The 20,665-nt window shown below is 42.4% G+C and overlaps 1 protein-coding gene across 5 annotated transcripts; it reads right to left on the bottom strand.

Annotated features, from left to right (window-relative positions):
* Positions 1–107: 107 nt before the first annotated feature.
* On the bottom strand, positions 108–17,401 carry stk33 (serine/threonine kinase 33). Of its 5 annotated transcripts, none has more exons than XR_009785050.1 (14): positions 17,288–17,401; positions 9,316–9,408; positions 8,747–8,860; positions 8,271–8,375; positions 8,052–8,190; positions 5,910–5,992; positions 4,441–4,585; positions 4,271–4,346; positions 3,693–3,805; positions 3,464–3,549; positions 3,312–3,384; positions 3,132–3,226; positions 2,094–2,239; positions 788–927 (listed from the first exon to the last, which is right to left on the bottom strand). XR_009785050.1 is itself a non-coding variant. In XM_061750866.1 (13 exons), the coding sequence occupies exons 1-13, from the start codon at positions 17,378–17,380 to the stop codon at positions 808–810; spliced, it is 1,386 nt and encodes a 461-aa protein (XP_061606850.1). In that variant the 5' UTR covers positions 17,381–17,398; the 3' UTR covers positions 108–807. The 5 variants fall into 5 exon arrangements, 3 of the variants coding, with proteins under 3 accessions (XP_061606850.1, XP_061606860.1, XP_061606876.1); XR_009785051.1 differs by having other exon boundaries at positions 3,189–3,226; XM_061750866.1 differs by lacking the exon at positions 3,132–3,226 and having other exon boundaries at positions 108–927; positions 17,288–17,398.
* Positions 17,402–20,665: the final 3,264 nt, after the last annotated feature.

Here is a 20,665-nt window from a genome sequence, read left to right as displayed (position 1 = left end):
AATCAACATTTTGGGTGAAATAAGGAAATCTAAAAGGCACCTTTAGGTGATATCGACTTGTATACAAGACATCAATTTGTGCAAATTTCACGGAGACGGGGACAGTGTTGGATAAAGGGTGCTCGTATAGAAGTGTATTATTTACTCCTCCACAGAATTGGCTATTCATTTCCTATTGTAATACATTTGATTGGAAAGAGACTTTATGGACACTGTCATTCCCGGAAGCTAACAAAAAAATGCTTTGTTAAAATGAGGACTTTTCATATTCCCCCGTTGACAGTTGTTGTGCTGTATATTTTCTGTGCGTTCAACGTGTATTTGAATAGCTAGAAGAGTGCCTGCATTGTTTGGGCAGCCTTGGCAACAGCTGGCGGTGAAAAGTCAACATTTGCGCAGTGGATTCCGCTCCGTCCCACAGACCGAGGCCCTTCGGCAAAACTAGGACAGTTGAGGAGAGATGCTGGATTCACACGGTAGATATCCAGCGCGCGCGTGGCCACGCCATTAAGTACACCTGCAATATGTATTTATTTTGTGGCCGAAACATGACAAACGGCTCTCAGTATGCGATAAGACAGTAACGAATAGCAGAATTGGAGCAGGTGTACCTAACAAAGTGGCCAGTGAGAGCACACAAGTCTTGATTTGGCACTGCCATCACCAGTGTATCGCTGCTCATTTGTTCACTTGCCTGCGTAAACCATCTCATTAAATAGAGGCTAAATCTCTTTTTTGAGGTCCTTCTTTGTTCCGCGAGGCATCTGTGTGACTTTAGTGCTGCTTGGACGGTCCCCGACAGTCGAGTCATATTTTTAGAGGAGATGGAGGAGATCTCTGTCCGTTTTGATGGGAGGCCGCTTTCTTCGTCTTGCGTTGAAACTTGTGCGGCTTGATACTCGATCGCGGGCGGGATTTCACGACGGTCTGCGGGGATCACATTCGGAGTCATCTTACATAACGCAATTGTCAATCACATTCGATTCTAAAAAACAAAAACACAACAACAACAAAAGGGCAGCATGGCCGCCTGTATTGCTTTGGTGATCGGTTATTTTGGCACCATCTAGTGGAAGATAACAAACAAAACAAAAAGAAGAAGTAAGCAACATAAAACTGCTACCTTCAAATGTTCTTTTTATCCTTGGGGTCAATTTAAATGACGAGAATTCATCTTGTTTCCTGAGTCTATTTTCTACCTGGTACATATAGTACAACGTCCCATTGTCACTGATCATGCATTGTATTGTGGGTGCTAACTACATCAAAAAGCATTTTAAACTACAAAAAAAAAAACACACACACAGCATAGTGACCGCAATATTACCCAATAAAACAACTTAAACCAATATGTGTCAATTGTGGCTATTTTCATTTTTTTGAATACAGCTTAAAACAGCTTGGGCTCAATTTGACCCCAAATAACACTTATTAGATGTGTACAGGACACGCAAAATGTATCATTTTATGTAAGACAGTTGTTCCCATCAAATGAAGTAGTCATAAAATATGAAATTGAAAAAAAAAATCAATCAATCAAAGACAATCATTCATTTAGAGATGTTAAAACACTAAATGGGGCCAGAGATAATCGGACGGTTAATAAGATAAAGTGAACAGAAAAACTAAATGAGCAACAGCTAATCGATGTACAATAGAGTTGAGTTGAAGAGGACAGGGTCAAAGGTCAGACATACCTGTGGTGTGTTGGGATGAAGTGGGGCGCCACAAATCATTTTCCCTTTGTCGCGTTGATGGCCGCTGCCCCCTCTGGTCTTAAAGACCAACAAACCATCAATCCCCCCCAAAAAAAAACAGTTCTAATTGAACAACGTTTTATCGATGGTGGTTGTGGTGTCAAGGTGAAAAAAAAATACAAAAATTCAAAAACAGGAAAAAAAAAAATGCATCCGGCTTCATCCAGCTTCTGTATAATCGTGAGTACACGCACGCATCAACTTTGTCCTCTCGTGTAGTTTGTTTCTACTTTCAAAGGAAAGTTCCGTTTGATCGACGAATTATGTTCGCGGACAACGGAAAATGTGCGCACTGCCGACTGAAATGCAAATAAACGTGCGCGCCTGGCGACGTACCGCTTTGGTGGACGTGCAAGGTGTGCAAGAAGAGTCGCTGAGATCGTCGTGGCTCAAGCCGTTGCTTTTCATCTCCGGCGAGGTCGTCGGCGAAGCGGTCCCGGCGACGGGGGGAGGGTCTCGGCTTTGCTTCGGGTCCTGTGTACCTGTCACGGACGCCAGCATAACAGGGCCTCGGAAACTCTGTGTTTGTTTGTTTGTTTACGATATCAGAACTTTCCCAATGTACGCAGGCACAACATGACGAACAGCTGCACATACCAAATTTGAATTGTATCTATTTTTTTAGTGGCTTTTATGACAGTTATACTTTATGAATCATATTTTGTGTAGATTAGGGACAAACTACCTTCATATTTTGACTTGCCAGCTCGCACAATAAAGTCATATTACTAAAAATACTAACTTTACATATAGTGAAAATCATACTTCCTAGATATACTGTAGCTGGATTTGTTTCCAAATATCAAAAAGGCCGAATTTTAATGCAGTTCTATTCATGGATTGATTAATATTATACAGGTGTACCTAATGTTATGTCTCATGGGTGTAAGTACATATTCTAGTTACAATTAAAATAACTTCTACATAACATCGCAAATTAGGTCATTGCAGGTCTAAGTGTAATCAACTGTACTTGTGAGCGGTTGACTATGTATATAGTGGGCATAAAAAGTCTGCACACCCCCGTTCAAATGCCAGGTTTTTGTGATATAAAGATAAATCATTTCAAAACGTGTTCCACCATTAATGTGACGAAGAATCTTTAAAATAGATTTTTTTTGATGTCTTCCAGATGAGATGTAAAAATGATTAACTGAGATAATGTGATTGTGTAAGTGTACACACCCGCTTCACCAATCACATGGAAATCCATATTAAATGGAAGTCTGCACACAACTGCTACCATCTAAAGTGCCTCTGATTGTTCAAGTAGGGGGTTTTTTTCTCCTTTTTTTTTTTTTGCTATCTAACAGAAACCTGAAGGTGTTGTGCTAACACTGACTGGTCTTTAGAACTGTTCATAATTCCCTTCACCTTGTCGAACAAAAACAGCCGCGACCGAATCACGTTGCTGCCACCACAATGCTTTACCGTCTTGAGCAGTGTCGTCGTGTTTGCGCCGAAAACCTCTTGGAATTTTGGCCCAAAAAAAAAAGTGGAACTCGTGTCAGTTGATAAGAAAAATGAAACAAATCCTGAGTGAAATCATCTTACTCTTCTCCTGTTCGTGGAAGTTGTGCATCATCTCCAGTGCATTGAGAGGCATGGCGGGCGTGCTGGTGTCACCCTGTTCAACAAAAAACACAACACCCCGTAAGCGCTCCTCACTCCCCTGACGCGGGCGCTTCGGGAGTCCGGTGTCTTACTGTAATCCACGGGTTGTCTCGTAGCTGATTAGCGGACATGCGGTAAGCGGGGTTCTCTTTCAGGAGGCACGTCACCACAGTTTTTGCTGTTGACATAGTCAAAGTCATTTCGGGGGCATTTGTCATTAGTCTCGTCTTTGACACAAATGTTTCCCCTTTTATTTTAAAAGCCATGTATCACGTTTCGCCCGTGGGTCTTTCCAAAGGGACATTTGAGATCAAGTGTCACCTGCATCACTGACTGTGTCCCAGATGGGTGAAGAAAATTGGACTCCTATTGTTCTAATCTCCTTAAGTCGGTTTTCTTTGGACTTGGACACAAACGGAGGCTCCCCACACAGCCTGTTGGAGGACACAGATGAGACTCATGCGCTCATAGTCGAAGGGGGCATGAATAGCGGATGTGTGTGCGTGTACAGTCAAGCCCAAAATTGTTCATACTCGGGCCAAATTATGCGTTCTTATTATTTGTGGAATGGGTATCTTCTGACTGGAAATGACACAACAAAATGGTGACCGTATTGATGTTCGCTTTTATCAGACAATTCGGAGGAAATGCTATCCTTAGCACCATTCTAAAGTGTCTTGAGGCATAATCTATGGCATTCTAATCAATTGTACCATTACAACATTGCCCCAATTGATCATGCGTGCGAATAATTTCCGACACACCTTTTGTCAAAATGTAAAAAAAAAAACCACAGCCAATATTTTTCTACTTTCCCATTCCCCGAATACAATTCACTTGAAGTCAAAATGTGGCCTGGGTATGACTAACATTGGGCTTAACTGTAAGTGTATACTTACAAAATATACATAATGACTCCTACACTCCACATATCACACCAGTGTGTGTAACCACGTTGGCTCATCATTTCAGGAGCTATGATAAGGGACATCCAATCATTTTAAAATGACAATATCACATTTACAACCCCGGCTCCTTTCAGCAAAGGCCCCCAATCAAAGACCGCCACCCTTGCTATCCTCCCGATCATCGTCGTCGCCACGATGAGAGGATACTGCTGTCGTACCCATATAGATCGGAGTCCCACAGACGTCCGACAGAATGTTTTCGCTTCCAACGCCCAAGGTCTTCACTGACAATCCAAAGTCTGCAACCTGGTTGGAGAAAAGTAAAGAGCGTCATTTCATTGTTCCAGTGGTATCTTTACAAAAAAAAGAAGAATAAATGATGATGTTCGCTTGTGTCGACTTAAATTAGCAGGAAGGAATCATTTTACCGCTACAACGATGAACTGTGTTAAATCAGCAACCCTTACATACCGTAATTTCTCGTGTATAATGTGCATTTCCCGCCCCCCCCAAAAAAATTGTCAACAGTCAATAGTGTGCATTATACATAGGTACTGGGGTAAATGGAAAAAACTTTCACATTTTCTAAATGTATGCCGCCATCTAATGGTTATGAATAAACTGTACACTTTCATTCCAAAATGCCACTGCCACCTAGTGGTTATAAAAAAGGTTTAGCCTACACTTTCATTCCAATATGACAGGGGTACGTACGTATGACTGCATATATGTACAGTTATGCTCATAAATTTACATACCCGAGCAGAATTTGTGAAAAAAAAATATATATATTTTTTTTTTATATGACTGAACAACAACCATCATTAATTTCTTTATGGTTGTGTTTTGTTGAATGACAATGCTTTTCTGAAATGCTTGAACGTTTAATTTCATCCATCCATCCATTTTCATTACCGCTTTATCCCCACGCGGGTCGCGGGCGTGCTGGAGCCTTTCCCAGCTGTCTTCGGGCGAGAGGCGGGCTACACCCTGAACTGGACGCGTTTAATTTCAGTACCATTAAAATAAAATGTATGTCTTTCGTCTGGCCCGTCATGTTTTCTTTTAACAATTAAACCCATCTTACATTGCAAAAAAACGTCGACCATTAGCATAGCACCAAGAACAAGAGAAACCTACAACCTCACAAATATACATATGAACTACTCCACTATCGCGCTTTCCCAGAATACTATTCACATAATTGTTTAGTTAAAAAAAAAAGAATAACTATTTACACAAAAAAATGAAGTTGCCGTTAAAGCCGTTCACTCGCAGAGTGTGTCACGTTTACAAATCGGATCATGTGATTCCAGTACATAGACAATGACAAGTCTTTCTCCTAAAATGTATATGTTTAGAAATGTTATGTAGCCGAGCTCCCTTTCAAGCTGCACGCCACATATTGCGCAGCTGACTTGTTATGAATGCACCACATGCTGAGCTCAGCTGCCAGTTTGTTTTAAGATGATGCTGCTATACTTTTGTAAAGACGTTTGAGACCAGAGGGAGGCTGTCCTAATGAGATCAAGTTAGCGCTAAATATAGTGGCAAAGGTGGGTGAAACATACTCCGATGCAGGAGGAGACAAAAACCGCAGTGTAAAGTTTTAGAAGATTTGTAAGCTTACCTTGATATCAAGCTTGCCATTGTAGTCATCAAGAGAATTTTTCACCAAAATGTTCTCAAGTTTCAAATCCCGATGCATTATGTCTGCAAGTTAAACATAACATACGTGCATATATATATATATATATATATATATGCATATGCTGCTTGGAACATTGTTCAAGAACTGAAGAAATACAACGGCAATTCCAATGAAGTTGGGACGTTGTGTTAAACGTAAATAAAAACAGAATACAATGATTTCCAAATCCTGTTCAACCTATATTTAATTGAATACACTACAAAGACAAGATATTTAATGTTCAAACTGATGAACTTGATTGTTTTTAGCAAATAATCATCAACTTAGAATTGTCCGGCTGCAACAGGTTCCAAAAAAGCTGGGACGGGGGGTCATGTTTGCCACTGTGTTACATCACCTTTTCTTTGAACAACATTCAATAAACGTTTGGGAACTGAGGACACTAATTGTTGAAGCTTTGCAGGTGGAATTCTTTCCCATTCTTGATTGTATTCTTTGTCGTATTTTACGCTTCATAATGTGCCACGCATTTTCAATGGGAGATAGGTCTGGACTGCACGCAGGCCAGTCTAGTACCCGCACTCTTTTACTACGAAGCCACGCTGTTGTAACACGTGCAGAATGTGGTTTCCATGAAAAAGACGTTGCTTGGATGGCAGCATATGTTTCTCCAAAACCTGTATGTACCTTTCAGCATTGATGGTGCCTTCACAGATGTGTAAGTTACCCATGCCATTGGCACTAACACAGCCCCATACCATCACAGGTGCTGGCTTTTGAACTTTGCGTCCATAACAGTCCGGATGGTTCTTTTCCTCTTTGGCCCGGAGGACACGACGTCCACAATTTCCAAAAACAATTTGAAATATGGACTCGTCGGACCACAGAACACTTTTCCACTTTGCGTCGGTCCATCTTAGATGAGCTCGGGCCCAGAGAAGCCGGTGGCGTTTCTGGGTGTTGTTGATAAATGGCTTTTGCTTTGCATAGTAGAGTTTCAAGTTGCACTTACGGATGTAGCGCCGAACTGCATTTACTGACGTTGGTTTTCTGAAGTGTTCCTGAGCCCATGCGGCGATATCCTTTACACATTGATGTCGGTTTTCGATGCAGTGCCGCCTGAGGGATGGAAGGTCACAGGCATTCAATGTCGGTTTTCAGCCTTGTCGCTTACATGCAGTGATTTCTCCGAATTCTCTGAACCTTTTGATGATATTATGGACCGTAGATGATGAAATCCCTCAATTCCTTGCAATTGTACGTTGAGGAACATTGTCCTTAAACTGCTCGACTATTTTCTCACACACTTGTTCACAAAGAGGTGAACCTCGCCCCATCTTTGCTTGGGAATGACGGAGCAATTCAGGGAAGCAATCACGGCACCCACCTGTTCCCAATGAGCCTGTTCACCTGTGGGATGTTCCAAACACTTTCTCAGTCTTTTTTGCCACCTGTCCCAGCTTTTTTGAAACTAGTTAGTTAATGATTATTTGCTAAAAACAATCAAGTTGATCGGTTTGGTGCACTTTTATTTTTGATCACTTGTTATCGCCATCCTCACGTTCTGGAGTGCGCTGCACTTACTGTGACTTTGAGCGTGTGCAGCTTTAAAAGGCGGGGCCCGACCCGGTGAGTGACGTGTGTGTCAGCGAATGACTATAGTACAGGTTGTTCGCCAGTGTTTGCGTTGAGCGTCTGGCATGAAAACTTGCGTATGAATGTGCTCATTACATGTTTGTTTTGGTTAAACAATTGAAAGTGTACCAGCTGCTGCGTCAGTCCTTGACTATACTGTATGAAATTAGCTAGCATCGGTACACTACTTTGTTTTTTTTCGATCATTAGCGTGCTGTTGACACATTGCACTTCTTTTAGAATTGTGAAATGATCTCGAACTTTGGAAATGCAGTTTTTGATGCACTCGTTCCTCCTCTTACGCTAACTTATTTGTGACGTTCGTGTCCGCAGTAACATTTGCCACGGTGGGGAAACAATCCCCGCAAAACTCGCAGCTTCGACTTCGTTTCGTAATCAAATGATTTGATTATTTGTCGCAGACGGACCACATCCGTGAGTGTTTTAGGTGTGCCACTTTCAAAGCAACAAACAGAAGCGCGTTACTTTTCTTGTGAAGGTAGGTGATGGCGTCCGCGAGGCAACCGATGATGTGCCTCGCCTCCTCCTCTGGAAAGAACTGTTTATGCTGCAACACCTGCTTGAGTTCACCTCCAACACACAGCTCAGTGATTAAATATGTCATCTAGGGAGAAGCACACGCGTACCTCAGCAGCACCCAGAATGGAAACGTGGAAACGTGCAAACCGCGCAAGGCTTACTTACCTGAGCCGTTTCATAGATCTCCTCCAGATGTAATATGTTCGGGTGAGCCACTTGCTTGAGTATTTTGATTTCTTGCTCCAGCATCTTAATCTTTGTACTTCCCGGCTGAAAAGACACACAGGAACATCTTGCTTGTTGTTTGTCTTCCAGAAGCGCAACTCTTGACCTGCTTCAACTTTTTTTTCACTTCAAACTTTCCTTGGCTCTCCAGTTTGATCATTCACACTCCTTTTCAAAGTAGGAAAATACAAATAAAAAATAATGCTTCACACATAAGCATTCAATCAAAACATTAACTCAACACATGTTTCGAAAACAAACAGCTCTAAAAGATGAAATGCAAACGTTCAATACAACTGTAAGAATATGCAGAGTTTAAAGGTTTAACATTCAGCAGTCTTTCACGTGCCACTCGCGGCGGTCCAATTGTCACACTTCGAGGGTCAAGGGCTTCAAATGCCGTTCTCAAGACTCACCTCGGCCTTGCAAACCGTCTTGATGGCCCATTGGGTCTGTGTCCGAATGTGTGTGCCTTCGTACACCACCCCGTAACTGCCGTGGCCCAATTTCTTCCCAATTGTGTATATTTCCTTTGGGGATGACAAAACGTCCACATTTTGAATCTCCCACTTGCTTGAACTCACACACGTCAAAGACAGCCGAGGATGTTTTCTGAGATGATGTCTTGCAATTCAGCCTCGTTTGGATGTCTTAATCACTAAGCAGAATTCCGATGTGTCGTCCCAATTTAAAACTTAATGATTTTTTTGGTCATTATTTTCTTCGCTCTCTGGAACTACGGAATAAACGGCAGTCATTTCTATTCAAATTACAAACGATGAGTTTGCGTGTGCCGTTGGCTTCGGTCGCAGGTCTAATGAACTCACTCATTATCTGTGTGCACGCAAGGCTAACCAATAATGCTTTGTGTGTGTCGAATAGGAGAGAAGTGAAATCTTCCAGCCACAAAATGAACTTTTGGTACATACTTCGGATGAAAACCAGTGTGCGCGTATCCAGATGTATGTAAACAATGTGACTTTACCTCTACGTCAGCATCACCAACCAGACGAATGTGAGGCACGTCCCTCTCTGAGATTCTGTTTTTTCCTAAGCCGCTAAATGTTGCCTCTGCCATCTAGAGACGGGGGGAAAAAAAGAGCGCTTATTTTTCTTCATCGTGCCTTAATTGGCCAATAACGACCGTTTGTTTTGCAAATCAGTTAGCAAAGGAGCTGAAAGAACAGTGGCATTGGTTTTTGTATCGTACTATATAACCATGTCGGGTATTTTCGTGTTGATTAAATGTGTGTGAATATTGTGGCATGTGGCAATAAGCAGGTGTAAAAGTGATAACAATGTAATAAAATCATCACAATATATGAAGAAAACATTCTTCTTGCACAGTAAACATACAAAAAAAATCAAATAAAACCTTGACGTGCATGATATTTCCATAACAACACTGATATTCAAGTCACTAGTGAGTAAAAAAAATGGAGTTCGAATCATCAACAGCAATTGCACATACTTGTCATTGATGCATTGATGCTGTACATTGAGATATAAGGATACGGGACGTGGGACGTATACCACAAGAAAAATGTTGTCCTAGCCGAAGTTGAAACCAAAATATTACTGGAAAAAACTGGTTTGGTCTACAAGTGGTTTTGGTGCGGTTGGACTTTTGTCATCTTGATATGATCCCAGCACGCAAGAGGCTACGTCCTGAGCTCAACACTTTGAATCCTACGCGTCCACATTTCATTTGACGACTTGTTCATCTTCAAGTCAGCACGCCGCCGGCTCTCTCGGGTTGGACCCCGGCCCGGTGAGTGACGGCAGCGTCAGCCAATGAGATTGGAGAGTAGATTGCGGAATCGGTGGGCGTAGCGGCTCGTGTACGAATGCGCGCGTTCCCTGTTTACTTCTTTCCCGTAAAGCGATTGAAAGTGCACTGGCGCCCGTGTCTACCCCCGACCATTACGCTTCATTCTAACTCAACTAGAACTAGCTAACATCAGTACCTTGTGTTGGCGATCGTAGACCGTTGTGGTACGCACGTTAGTTTTTCCTTTGCACTTAGTGAGCTTTTTTTAAAAGTGAAATGATCCCAAACTTTGGACATTGCGTCTTTTACACACATTGTTATTTCGCTGGAGTCTACATTAACATTAGTCAGCGTGGAAAAATCAGCACAGTGGAGCTTCGAGGCAAAGATTTTGCTTTCACTTTTTGGGGGAATCGAATGATCCCAATTGCGCGATTCATCGTTTCGACCCTGTTCGGTCCATCGAAGACTTGCAATTGTCCGAAGGTGTGAACGTGAGCGTGTGCCCTCGTTTGTGTATTTGTGCTGGCAGCCAGTCCAGGTTGTACGCCGCCTCTCGCCCAAAGTCAGCGCGACAGAAAACGGACGGGTGGTTGGATGATCTCCAAGAGTGGTCTGTCCTTAACTGTGACAAATTCCTCTGATGGCTACAGCGGAACTTTTGGTCAAATGACTCGCGATCTTATTTGTAAGAAGGCATTTTCCACATAAGGTCTCGATGGGTAAATGACGACCCGTCATCCAATCACGTTTCACTTGCAAGTACTGTGCAACATTCCTAAGATGCTGTGGGGGGGGGGGGGGGGGGGGGGAAAGGAAATGTTTTACAATATGCATCTTATGGAGGTTTATTTTTATCAGCTCAAAGAGCGTTCTTAAAGTCGCTGTGTTAATGAAATAAGTAACTCTGGCTCCATCTCCGACTTAATACCTTTAGTGTGTAGCTTGTCATTTTTTAATCGCCCGTCTATGACCAAACTGCTGTCTCTGTCTGAGCCCACATGAACTTGCAGCGCAATTTAAGCACCTTGAAAAACAGTCTCTGTAGCCAAATTAAATGTAAAGCAATTATCAAGTGATGACTGGGCGCAATGAAGTGGATCCACCACACGCACAGCAATTAATTATTAACAAGGAAGCTGTGTCTTTAACCTCTTCACTCTGGTGCATCATTTTAGCCCTGACAGGGCTCTAATAACAGGCCTGTCTTTCACATTATCTCCTGTCTATTTTCACATCAAAATGATTGTGACAGCCTCTGGAAATTCCAATCACCACAATCATATCTCATTTGTGGAAGGTAGATGCATGTGACGAGTGTATCAGTGGCGAGGTGAAGGCGAGAGGAGGCAGCTTTGACCCAGATCCTCAACTGGATTGGGTGCGTTCGGAATTTCCCTCAGCAATAAAATGACGCCAGCAGAAAAACCGCACCATCATGCTTTCAACCCAAAAGTATGTTTTCAACATCCAAGCGACACAACTCTACAGTATTTCCAGAAGACTTCTAGTATTGGACTTGAATATGAATGTAACATAACTTGTTTTGGCCGTTCGGTCAGTAATTTTTTTGTTGAAGCAGCGCAATCTCAACCCTCACAGGAGGAACACCAGAACTTTTTATTTCTACACATTCATCCCGTAAGCAGTTAAGCCCGAAATGAGTCCTTCCAAATTTGAAGTAAGCATGACTTTTCATTTGAATGGGTACATTTTTGCTGGAAATAACCCAAGTAGCAAAAGAGTGCACAGATATTCTGTCATGTTTGGATATTTTGAGGACATGCAATCCTTGGCACCATCGTGCTCATCGACCTCAGCAAACATTTCAAGCGTTGGTTGGTTGTGGACATCATTTAGGACATTGGATTTTTGGTTTTGGTCAAATTGTAAATAGTAATCATGAAAAGGAGCAAATCCCAAAATAATCAGGCAATGTCTTACAATCTTTTGCTACTTTCTTTCAGGAATCGCCGCTACGTAAATAGAAATCAATTGTATTGAATGACATCATGACCCGCTAACTCAAAAGGCGATCATCATTGGGAGCTTATCTGTATACACTTTAGATTTTGGGGGGGAGAATGTATACAACTTTAGAGCCACACACACCCGCTTGTAATTGCACTCGACATGTCGAGGATCCTAAAGCACCGACAACGTACACCATCACGTGAGCCCGTGTCACGTAAACCACTGCAAATGCCGAACTGGCGCTTCGTAACCGCATCGAGACGAGCAGAAACCTACTTTCGCTTTTGACTGTGCGCAAGGTGCATTCATGGACCGCCAATGAGATACAAAATCTCAAACGCATACAAAAACAAAAAAACACTCGCTCAATTCAATCGAACAACAACACCCGATGATGCCAAAGTCATATTTGTATTGCTTTGCCCTTAGCGCAGAAACATCAAATCGATGGGATTTTCAGTAAATGACGGAGGATGTGTTCCCCCAAAAAACAGCAAATATGAAAATTCATGAGTGCCGAACCACAAATATGCAGGCAGGGGTCGACGACACTACGTTCTTTTCCAATTGCTCCCTCCGCTTCCAGTTCTGTTAGATGTTTAATAAGAAGACATGATTCTTCTGCCCTGTTTTGTCTGACTGGATTTTATTCTTTCAAAAAAAAGGGTTTAAAGCCTTGTTTCCATGCTTTGTTCTAAATGTTCATACTGTCATCTGGGCCCAAACTGACCCAAAGGTAGCAGAGAGAAAAGACGAAGAAGAAAAAAGGATGCTATTTGTTCCCTCGGAGGCCCAAAAAACCAAACAAGCGAACATCAAGCAAACATCATGCGCGCTGTGCCAAGCAGACTCCCGTCTCCGCTTTGGGCAGGAAGTCATTCCAAGCCGGGCTTCATTCAAGTCCAGTCCAAGCTCTCTCCATCATGCCGTTATTTGCACTCGACAAAGCGTTGGGCTTGGTTACGGGTGGTGAGTGCGGGACATTATTGTCACTTTGGAACAACTGGACCATGGACTTGCAAAGTCTGACTTTCCTCCCTCATCAACTCCAGATTATGCGTCTTTACTTTGTAGCGATCATTCTCAAAGGGTTGCTAGGCTTTGTATAGTCTACACGGACATCTTTGAGGAAGTCAAAACTATGTACAGGAAGTCCTCGAGTGACGACGTACTCCACCTACGACGTTTCGACGTTTCGACTTTACGACGCCCGTGCCTGGTCCGCCATTTTGTCCCCGGCACCATCGTGTTTCTGCTGAGCTAGCGCATAGCGCGTGTCTGTGTTTGTGCGGCGGGAGTATCTTTCCTTTTTTCACGCTCTCACAGGTAACGGGAAGTACAGCATCTTGTTTTTTGGATTTGAGTTTCTTTATACGAAGCGTTAACCTTTCCTGCCAGGGTCACCCGACGCCTTCTGCGGGGCCGACCGAGGTCGTCCTCCTCGGGGCGAACTCCCTTCTGTCCGGGCGGCGGCGGCGGCGACGATAAATTTGCCGCTTGAACGGCTTGATCGGCTCCTCTGCGCATTCGACGTCAACGGGTCCTCCGCTCATCGCGACTCTGCCCCGGTTGCCGTCGCCGCACTCGCCACCGGCGCGCACGCCTTCCTCCTGCGCAAACCCGTCTCACTCACACATCGACGCGCACGCCCACACACACCGAGCTTGCTGTCACAATCGCGTGGGACAATACCCGTAACAGAAGTCAATTCCGACTTGCGCGGAAATCCGGGTTACGTCGCCAGCGTAGGAACGGAACCCGTTCGTAAATCGAGGACTTCCTGTATTACAATTTTCCAGAAATAATCAACACAGTGGGTATAAAAAGTCTACACACCCCTGTTTAGAATTGTCTTTGTCACCCTTTCCAGATTGAAAGACGTCCATCCGTTTATTTGTCATCTATTCTTGAATGTCTTTGGATCGTGTCATTTTGTTGCAGCTTTTTTCCAGATCTTTTGGCCGACCTCATTTTGTGGGGCAGCCTCCATTTAAGTGTTTTCTTGATGGAACAGATCTGGAGGTAATCAGGTTTGGGTTTGGGTTTGGGTTTGGTCAGTGAAAATGAACGCAGCTTTCCAATAATAGGATTTGCCACAGTTAATTCATGATTTCCTAAAGGGGCCAATTACTTTTTCTACAGAGAGCCCGTTAGCTTTGAATAGTTCTTTTTTTTTCTTCCATCACAAACAAAATCATCATTTAAAACTGCATTTTTATGCCTACTTGGATTATCTTTGTCTCATATTTACAGTTGTTGGATCATGTTGAACATTACAGTAGGGAAATATGGAAAAAGAAAAAAAACAGCACTGTACCTTTTGTAATTATGGTGGATCATTTTTTTCATGCCACAAAAACCTGGCATCTTAACAGGGGTGTGTAGAATTTTGATATCCACTGTAATTGATCAATCTCAGCATAGCAAAATTCCGCACGGATCCCATCTGGCATGTGGAAACGAAAGCGCAATCTTAAAGCAGCCACACCGACTGCATTTCAATCTCAGTCATATTATGGAGCTAACACTTTAATTATTGTACAGACTCTCCGGAGGTTTGTTTTCTTTAATAGTTGAACACATTCGGTTCAAGCGGCACTTCGGCTGCTCAAATATCAAACAAAGTCTCTCTTCCGAACTGCAATTAACGTGTAAGCGCAATCAATTTCGCTGGAGTCCAAAAGTTACATTTTCCAAATGTGGAACTTAATCATTTATTGACAGCTCGGCTTTGATGACAAATGATAAACTTCACAGTCCTAATGAAGCGTGGAATTACATTACCTGATGAGGCAAGAAATTGCATGTTTAGAATGCAAATATAGCGCTCATCGTCGTCACCGAGTGATGAGGTGAAACCTAATATCACGCAGGCAGATTATCAAAGCTCGCCGTCTAAATCTGATACAGTGAGGACGTAACGTCGCGCGCCGGCCACTTCATTAGGTACACTGACGCCAATAACAATAAACCGCATCTGCGGAGGACACCGTGCGGACCAACCACGCTGCTGCCTTGACGTAAGAGTGACCCGACTTTGGGAGTTTTTCGAGATACGAGCCATTGTTTTTGCTTTGACTTCGGAGCAAACATTTGAGATATCACTGCACTGCGTGGCGGCTGTGAACTCCAGTCAACAGTGAACCAGAAAAAGAGGCTTCAAGCTGTTTGCTGCCAGTCCCAGTTGAGACACTTACACGTCCTGTACTTCGAACGACCACATGGCTGTGCCTTATAGACAACTTGTTTAGCTTAGTGCAAAAAACAATCAATCACTAAAATAACGATGCAAAATGCACTAAACGGGCTAACAAGTCGCAGCAGTCTTGCGACTATATTAATCTATAAGAAGCTTTTAGGGCTGTAAAAGACGATTCAGTTCAGCGGGGAACCGGGATTACAAGTGCGTGTTTTGAGTTACGAGCGTGGTCGCGACAAGACATTTTTCTCAAGGTTTTCAAGCCAATTTCCACCTTCAGTGCCTCATATCACCTGAAATAGAGAAATAAAGACGATTCTGATTCTGAGAACCTGAACAATTTAGTTGACAAAGAAGCAAATATGGTAGAGGGGAGACGATGTGTGCCCACTGTGTCGTTTGCTTGCCGTGGCAATATTTGTGCACTCTTCATCACAGAAGTGCTCCAAACGCCCAAAATTGCGGACAAATAAGTGCTTGACCGAAGTTGGACGAAGGATGCCAGCGATATATTTTGCCCGGCCTGGGTGTTTTGTTGTTGTTGAAGAAGAGGCTTTAGTTATACAATACAGACGTGACGAACACAACAGATTGTTGTCAAGTGATTCTCCAACTAGTGGTACTTAGGCTCCCTCTTGTGGTACGCGAAAATAATACCCAATGAAAGGTTCCAATTGTGCTTCATGTGTTCGGTTGTATTGAACTTTTTGTTGTCAATCGTTTGCAATGAACTTTTATGTCGCCATAAATGCCTGCTGCTGTTGGAGCCTCCCTGGCCACATTGCTTCCATTTTCTTCCTTTTGGTTTTGTTTCCTGCAGTTGATGCAATGCTGCGCCATTTCATCGTACCCTTCTCCTGACGATACATTTGAACTGTACGATTCCTTTGAGGTTTTGTGAGCTCTGCGGTGGGAAATGTCACGGAAACCCGAATAGAGCATCTTCATTCTCATTTTCTACACATAACATGAGTTTCTTTTCAATCGAAGTGTCGAGGTTTACCACGGCCTGCGGTATTTCAACAGGGGTGTGTTCCCTTTCTAAATGCGCCGTGTGATGTTCAGGCAACTCGGTCAAGAGGAAGCTCTTTTTGGACATACTTGGCAAATAAAGAGGATTCAGATTCAGATTCAGCTGCACGTGGGAGAATGATTATAAAACTCGCATCTGATTCAAAATCTTTGGTTTTGCTCCAGCGAGTACATTCAATTGGATGATGATCATCCAAGTCACGTGTCCACTGGACTTTTGCCACACCGCAGTGCTGTGACTCCAACTCATTGACAATAAAGGCTAACCTCTTGAAGAATTCCCCGTTTCTTGTTTGCAAAGTGAAAACACGCTTGGCCAAAAAGGACCAACTTGTGCCATTTGCTCAGAGCCCTCCACATGTTGCTGGGAGATAAGGGCCAACAAATTCAAATATATACATTTATTTATATATATATATATATATTTTTTTTTTTTTATTTTATTTTTTTTTGTCCCTCACCTCATTGGTTTAAAGCCAATGTTTGCCCTCAGCCTTTGGGACGCGACGAGGGCAGCGGCACAAACAAGTCCAATTCCGTCGCAAGGGCGAGCCAGACAAGTCAGCACATTTCTATCCGCGCAGCCTGCAGCTTCTCGCATTATTACGATGTTATTATAAATCATCCAGCTCCCTCCATAACATCTATCCATAACGCTCCGACGCCGTAAAGTCACGATTATCATCCAATTTGCGGACATGTTTTTTTCCCCCCCCACCTCTTAAATCAAGCCTAAAGACATTGTATGATATAAATATTCCACTTTGGAGCTCAGTTGAATTTCCTAACGGGCGCTTTAGCTGGTACGCGTCGTCATGGCAACGAGTCGTGAAGCAGAACAAACGCCTGCTGCGAGAGAAAAAAACAAAAACACACACATGTGCACGGAAATATAAATGTAAAACATGACAAAGTTTTACAGCGGGTAGTTGTTTTTTTTTTTTTTTTTTTTTTAAAGAATCCGACCAACGCGTACCTTACCTTGCGGGATTTGTCATTTTTGAAAGACTTCAAACGAGAAGTCGGCGAGGGACTACGGAAGTGAAGAGGGACCAAAAGTCGTCGACTCAACATGTCTCGTGAGGCTGTCGTACAGCGTCCCCGCCAGGCGCTTCGCGGTACTACAACAAGTCACATCTCCACGAGGGGCGGCCTTCTCCTCTTGTGTCACGGTCACTTATCGCCATCTGGCGGACATGTTTATTACTGCAGGTATTCCGTTTCATGCCATTTTTGTTTGCCTGTTGAAACGTTTGAACGAAATGTATTTAATTTGAAAAATTCGTGCAGAGGTGGCACAAGTACTCACACGCTATACTTTAATAGAAGTATAATTAAAACAAAATAATAATAATCAAAACTCTGCGAATTGATACTCACGCATTCGGCATTGTATTCCTTAATCCTTACAGATGATGCTGACAATCTAATTTTAACACGACACACTTCAGAACATGATAATTATATCCACTAGATCATTGACTTTTTTTGCTCAAAACATATATGTGTGACTCTGCATATGTTTTCATACACGATTTACTGACTTATTAATTTATTAGGACTTATTTTATGAGGTCAATGTGGATACGTGGGAAGCTTTAGAGAAGATTTAAATCATCTCAATTTCCAACCCCAAAAAAATTAATTTACTGAGGTTGAACATTTTTTGTTTTTTTTTAACAATAATCAAATATGAAATATCCCTTTTTCACCAATGCGTGAGTTTTATTTTTCCATTGGAACGAGAATATTCAAATGGTTGATGTTGTGATATTAGTTTGAATCTGTAACTTGTGTCTTTACATTCGGGAAAAGTGTTCTTCTATATGTCATTGATTGTCAAATGTAATATTTTCACTGAAGAAAAAATTGCCAATAAGAAATGATCTGTAGCGATGAAACTGCAGGAAAAAGTATCGGAATTGAATTGAATCCTAAAAGTGTAGCATTTACTCATTCCGAGTAGAAGTACGGATTCAACTCTTGGACCGACGTACAAAAGTAAAGAGTAGTGGAATAGAAATGATCTTCAATATCATTTTGATAACTTTGCGCACACAATTTGACTGCACAGGAGAATTGACCTCTTTCAACTTGTGAGGTTGCGGGTTCGAATCTCAGCTTCGGTGAGTGAGTTCAACCTGTGTGTGTATGTGTGTGTGTGTGTCATGTTTTTTTTTTTTCATTTGATTTCTTAATTAATGTATCTGATTAAATAGTTGGTAAATGGATTTATTGTAATAAAAACAAAATACACATTTTACTTGCACATTTATTGTTGTATTTATTAATGATTGATAGTATTAAGAAATGTGTTAAATCGTAGAAATTCATAATGCAAACAATTGTTACCTTCACTTTTCAGCATGATGACAGTCGCAGTTCTCAACCGATATATATATATTTTTTTAAACTCCTTGTAAGAGCAACAACATATTCCTTTTTTAAATTTGATATACCACACAAGTGGGGTCAAAAGTCATACATGAATGTTGGCCAATTAGCTCCGTCTTAATGGACGGTCGACTTGCCGTGCAAAAATGTTGTCCAATTTGTATTGATTTTTGTCTCACATTGCAATTTATCATCATATGATGACATAATGTGAGCAGTTCTTAAGTGCTTTAATCAAAGCATTTAGATTTATTCCAGAGATTGTGTGATGTCACTGAGCATTTATGCCTCCAGCGTATTCGTCGTATACGGCGCACTGTACCATGTTAGGTTTCCGCGCTTGGCCGATTATTAAAAGTGTATGTCTTTCAAATGAGGGAATGCGATTTCCAAATGTCTTCAGTGGTCAAATAGAGCGGTCCCCTCGGCTTAAGGTATGACACCGAGTTTAACGGTCGCATTTGATTTTTTTTTCTAACGTATGGCCGCATATTTCAATGGTGGTTGAAATATGAAAAATGGTTTCTTTTAAGACTCAAATCTTCATTCATTCCCATGTTTGAACTGTATTATTCCTAATCAATGGAATAATGCATTGATAAACTATTAGTAAAAATGTTGAATTTATTTCAGAAATATTTGTAGAAAATTACTGGTATTTTATGATTTCCCCCCCAAAAAACCCACTCGAGCAATTATTCAATGTATTTAAGATTGAAGGAGGGAAAACAACAGCTAAATGAATGCGGGACCGTCGATCACGTAAACAACCATTCGCACTCACATTCACACCTACGGGCAATTTAGAGTCTTCAGTCAACCTAGCATGCATGTTTTCGGGTGTAAATCATGAGGAAACTTGTGACCGAAACGCCCCGATGTTATGAGTTGAGACCAAAAGGGAATGTTTAAATGGGCCATTTTCCGATTTTTAATTTTCTCATTTTTAGGGTCAAACTGTGTCGTCGGAATTGATTTCAAACTTGGCAGAAAACAAGAATAATAACCACCACCAGTTTTCTATCATGTCTGAATCCTTCGAACGCGAGCAAATATTTGCATCTTTGTCAGAACCGCAGAAAATCTTAACTGAATTGAAAAATTCCCGAAAATTGTGGTAAAGGAATTTCCCCTCAACGTAATCTGAAAAGAACAAAAGCCTTGCCGGCCTTGCGCAAAACTATGAAAAATTGCGATTTTGGTGGACCTCCGCTAAATTCATCCGGCACCCAAAAAGAAAAATGTAAAGAAAATGGCAGCTGTTTTTCTGGAGTTAGTAACGTAAGTCGACTATCGCCTCGTCGGGCTTCTTTGTATTCGATTCCTTCAGATCAAATGGACGGCCAAGGAGACGGAGACCACAACGGACCGAATCGTAAGTGGTTGAAATGTGCTTGTGGTGGTTTTGGCGTGCCGGGGTAGGCCTCAGCTAGCTAAGGCGGTCGGATGCGTGGTAGAATCATCGACAAGTCTGAATGATCTTGCAGGCTACCGTACGTCCGTACCCGTAGGAGATCTACCACCAACTGATGACAGCGATGATGACGATGATGATGATGACGATGACCATGACGATGTTGGCGATGAGGAAGACACGGACTCTGTTTTCCTCATGCATTTGTTTGTCAATCATTACATGAGATTCTTTGTGAACCCGCGAGCGCCGTCGCAACAACCCAACGCTGGCAAGGAAAACATCGTAAGTGATCTCGGTGTTGAAAATCGGAACGCTGATCAAATCGCCGTGGGGGCCGAGGCCGAGTTCGGAGTCGACCGGCTTACGGCGGACGACGAGGAGGAAGACCCTCAGCCGGGACCATCGAACAGATCTCGCGAGGACGAAGACGAAATGAGAAGCAGTAGCAGATATTTCTGCCGGTGGCACGAGTTTGACAACAGTTCCGACGGCAGCGCCGACTCAGACGACGACGAACAAGACGCCGCGCCCGGCGGACCGAAGAAAAG

This window comes from Phyllopteryx taeniolatus, chromosome 2, assembly GCF_024500385.1.
Source record: "Phyllopteryx taeniolatus isolate TA_2022b chromosome 2, UOR_Ptae_1.2, whole genome shotgun sequence".
Lineage (NCBI taxonomy): Eukaryota > Metazoa > Chordata > Actinopteri > Syngnathiformes > Syngnathidae > Phyllopteryx > Phyllopteryx taeniolatus.
This window is presented reverse-complemented; position numbering and strand designations above follow the sequence as displayed.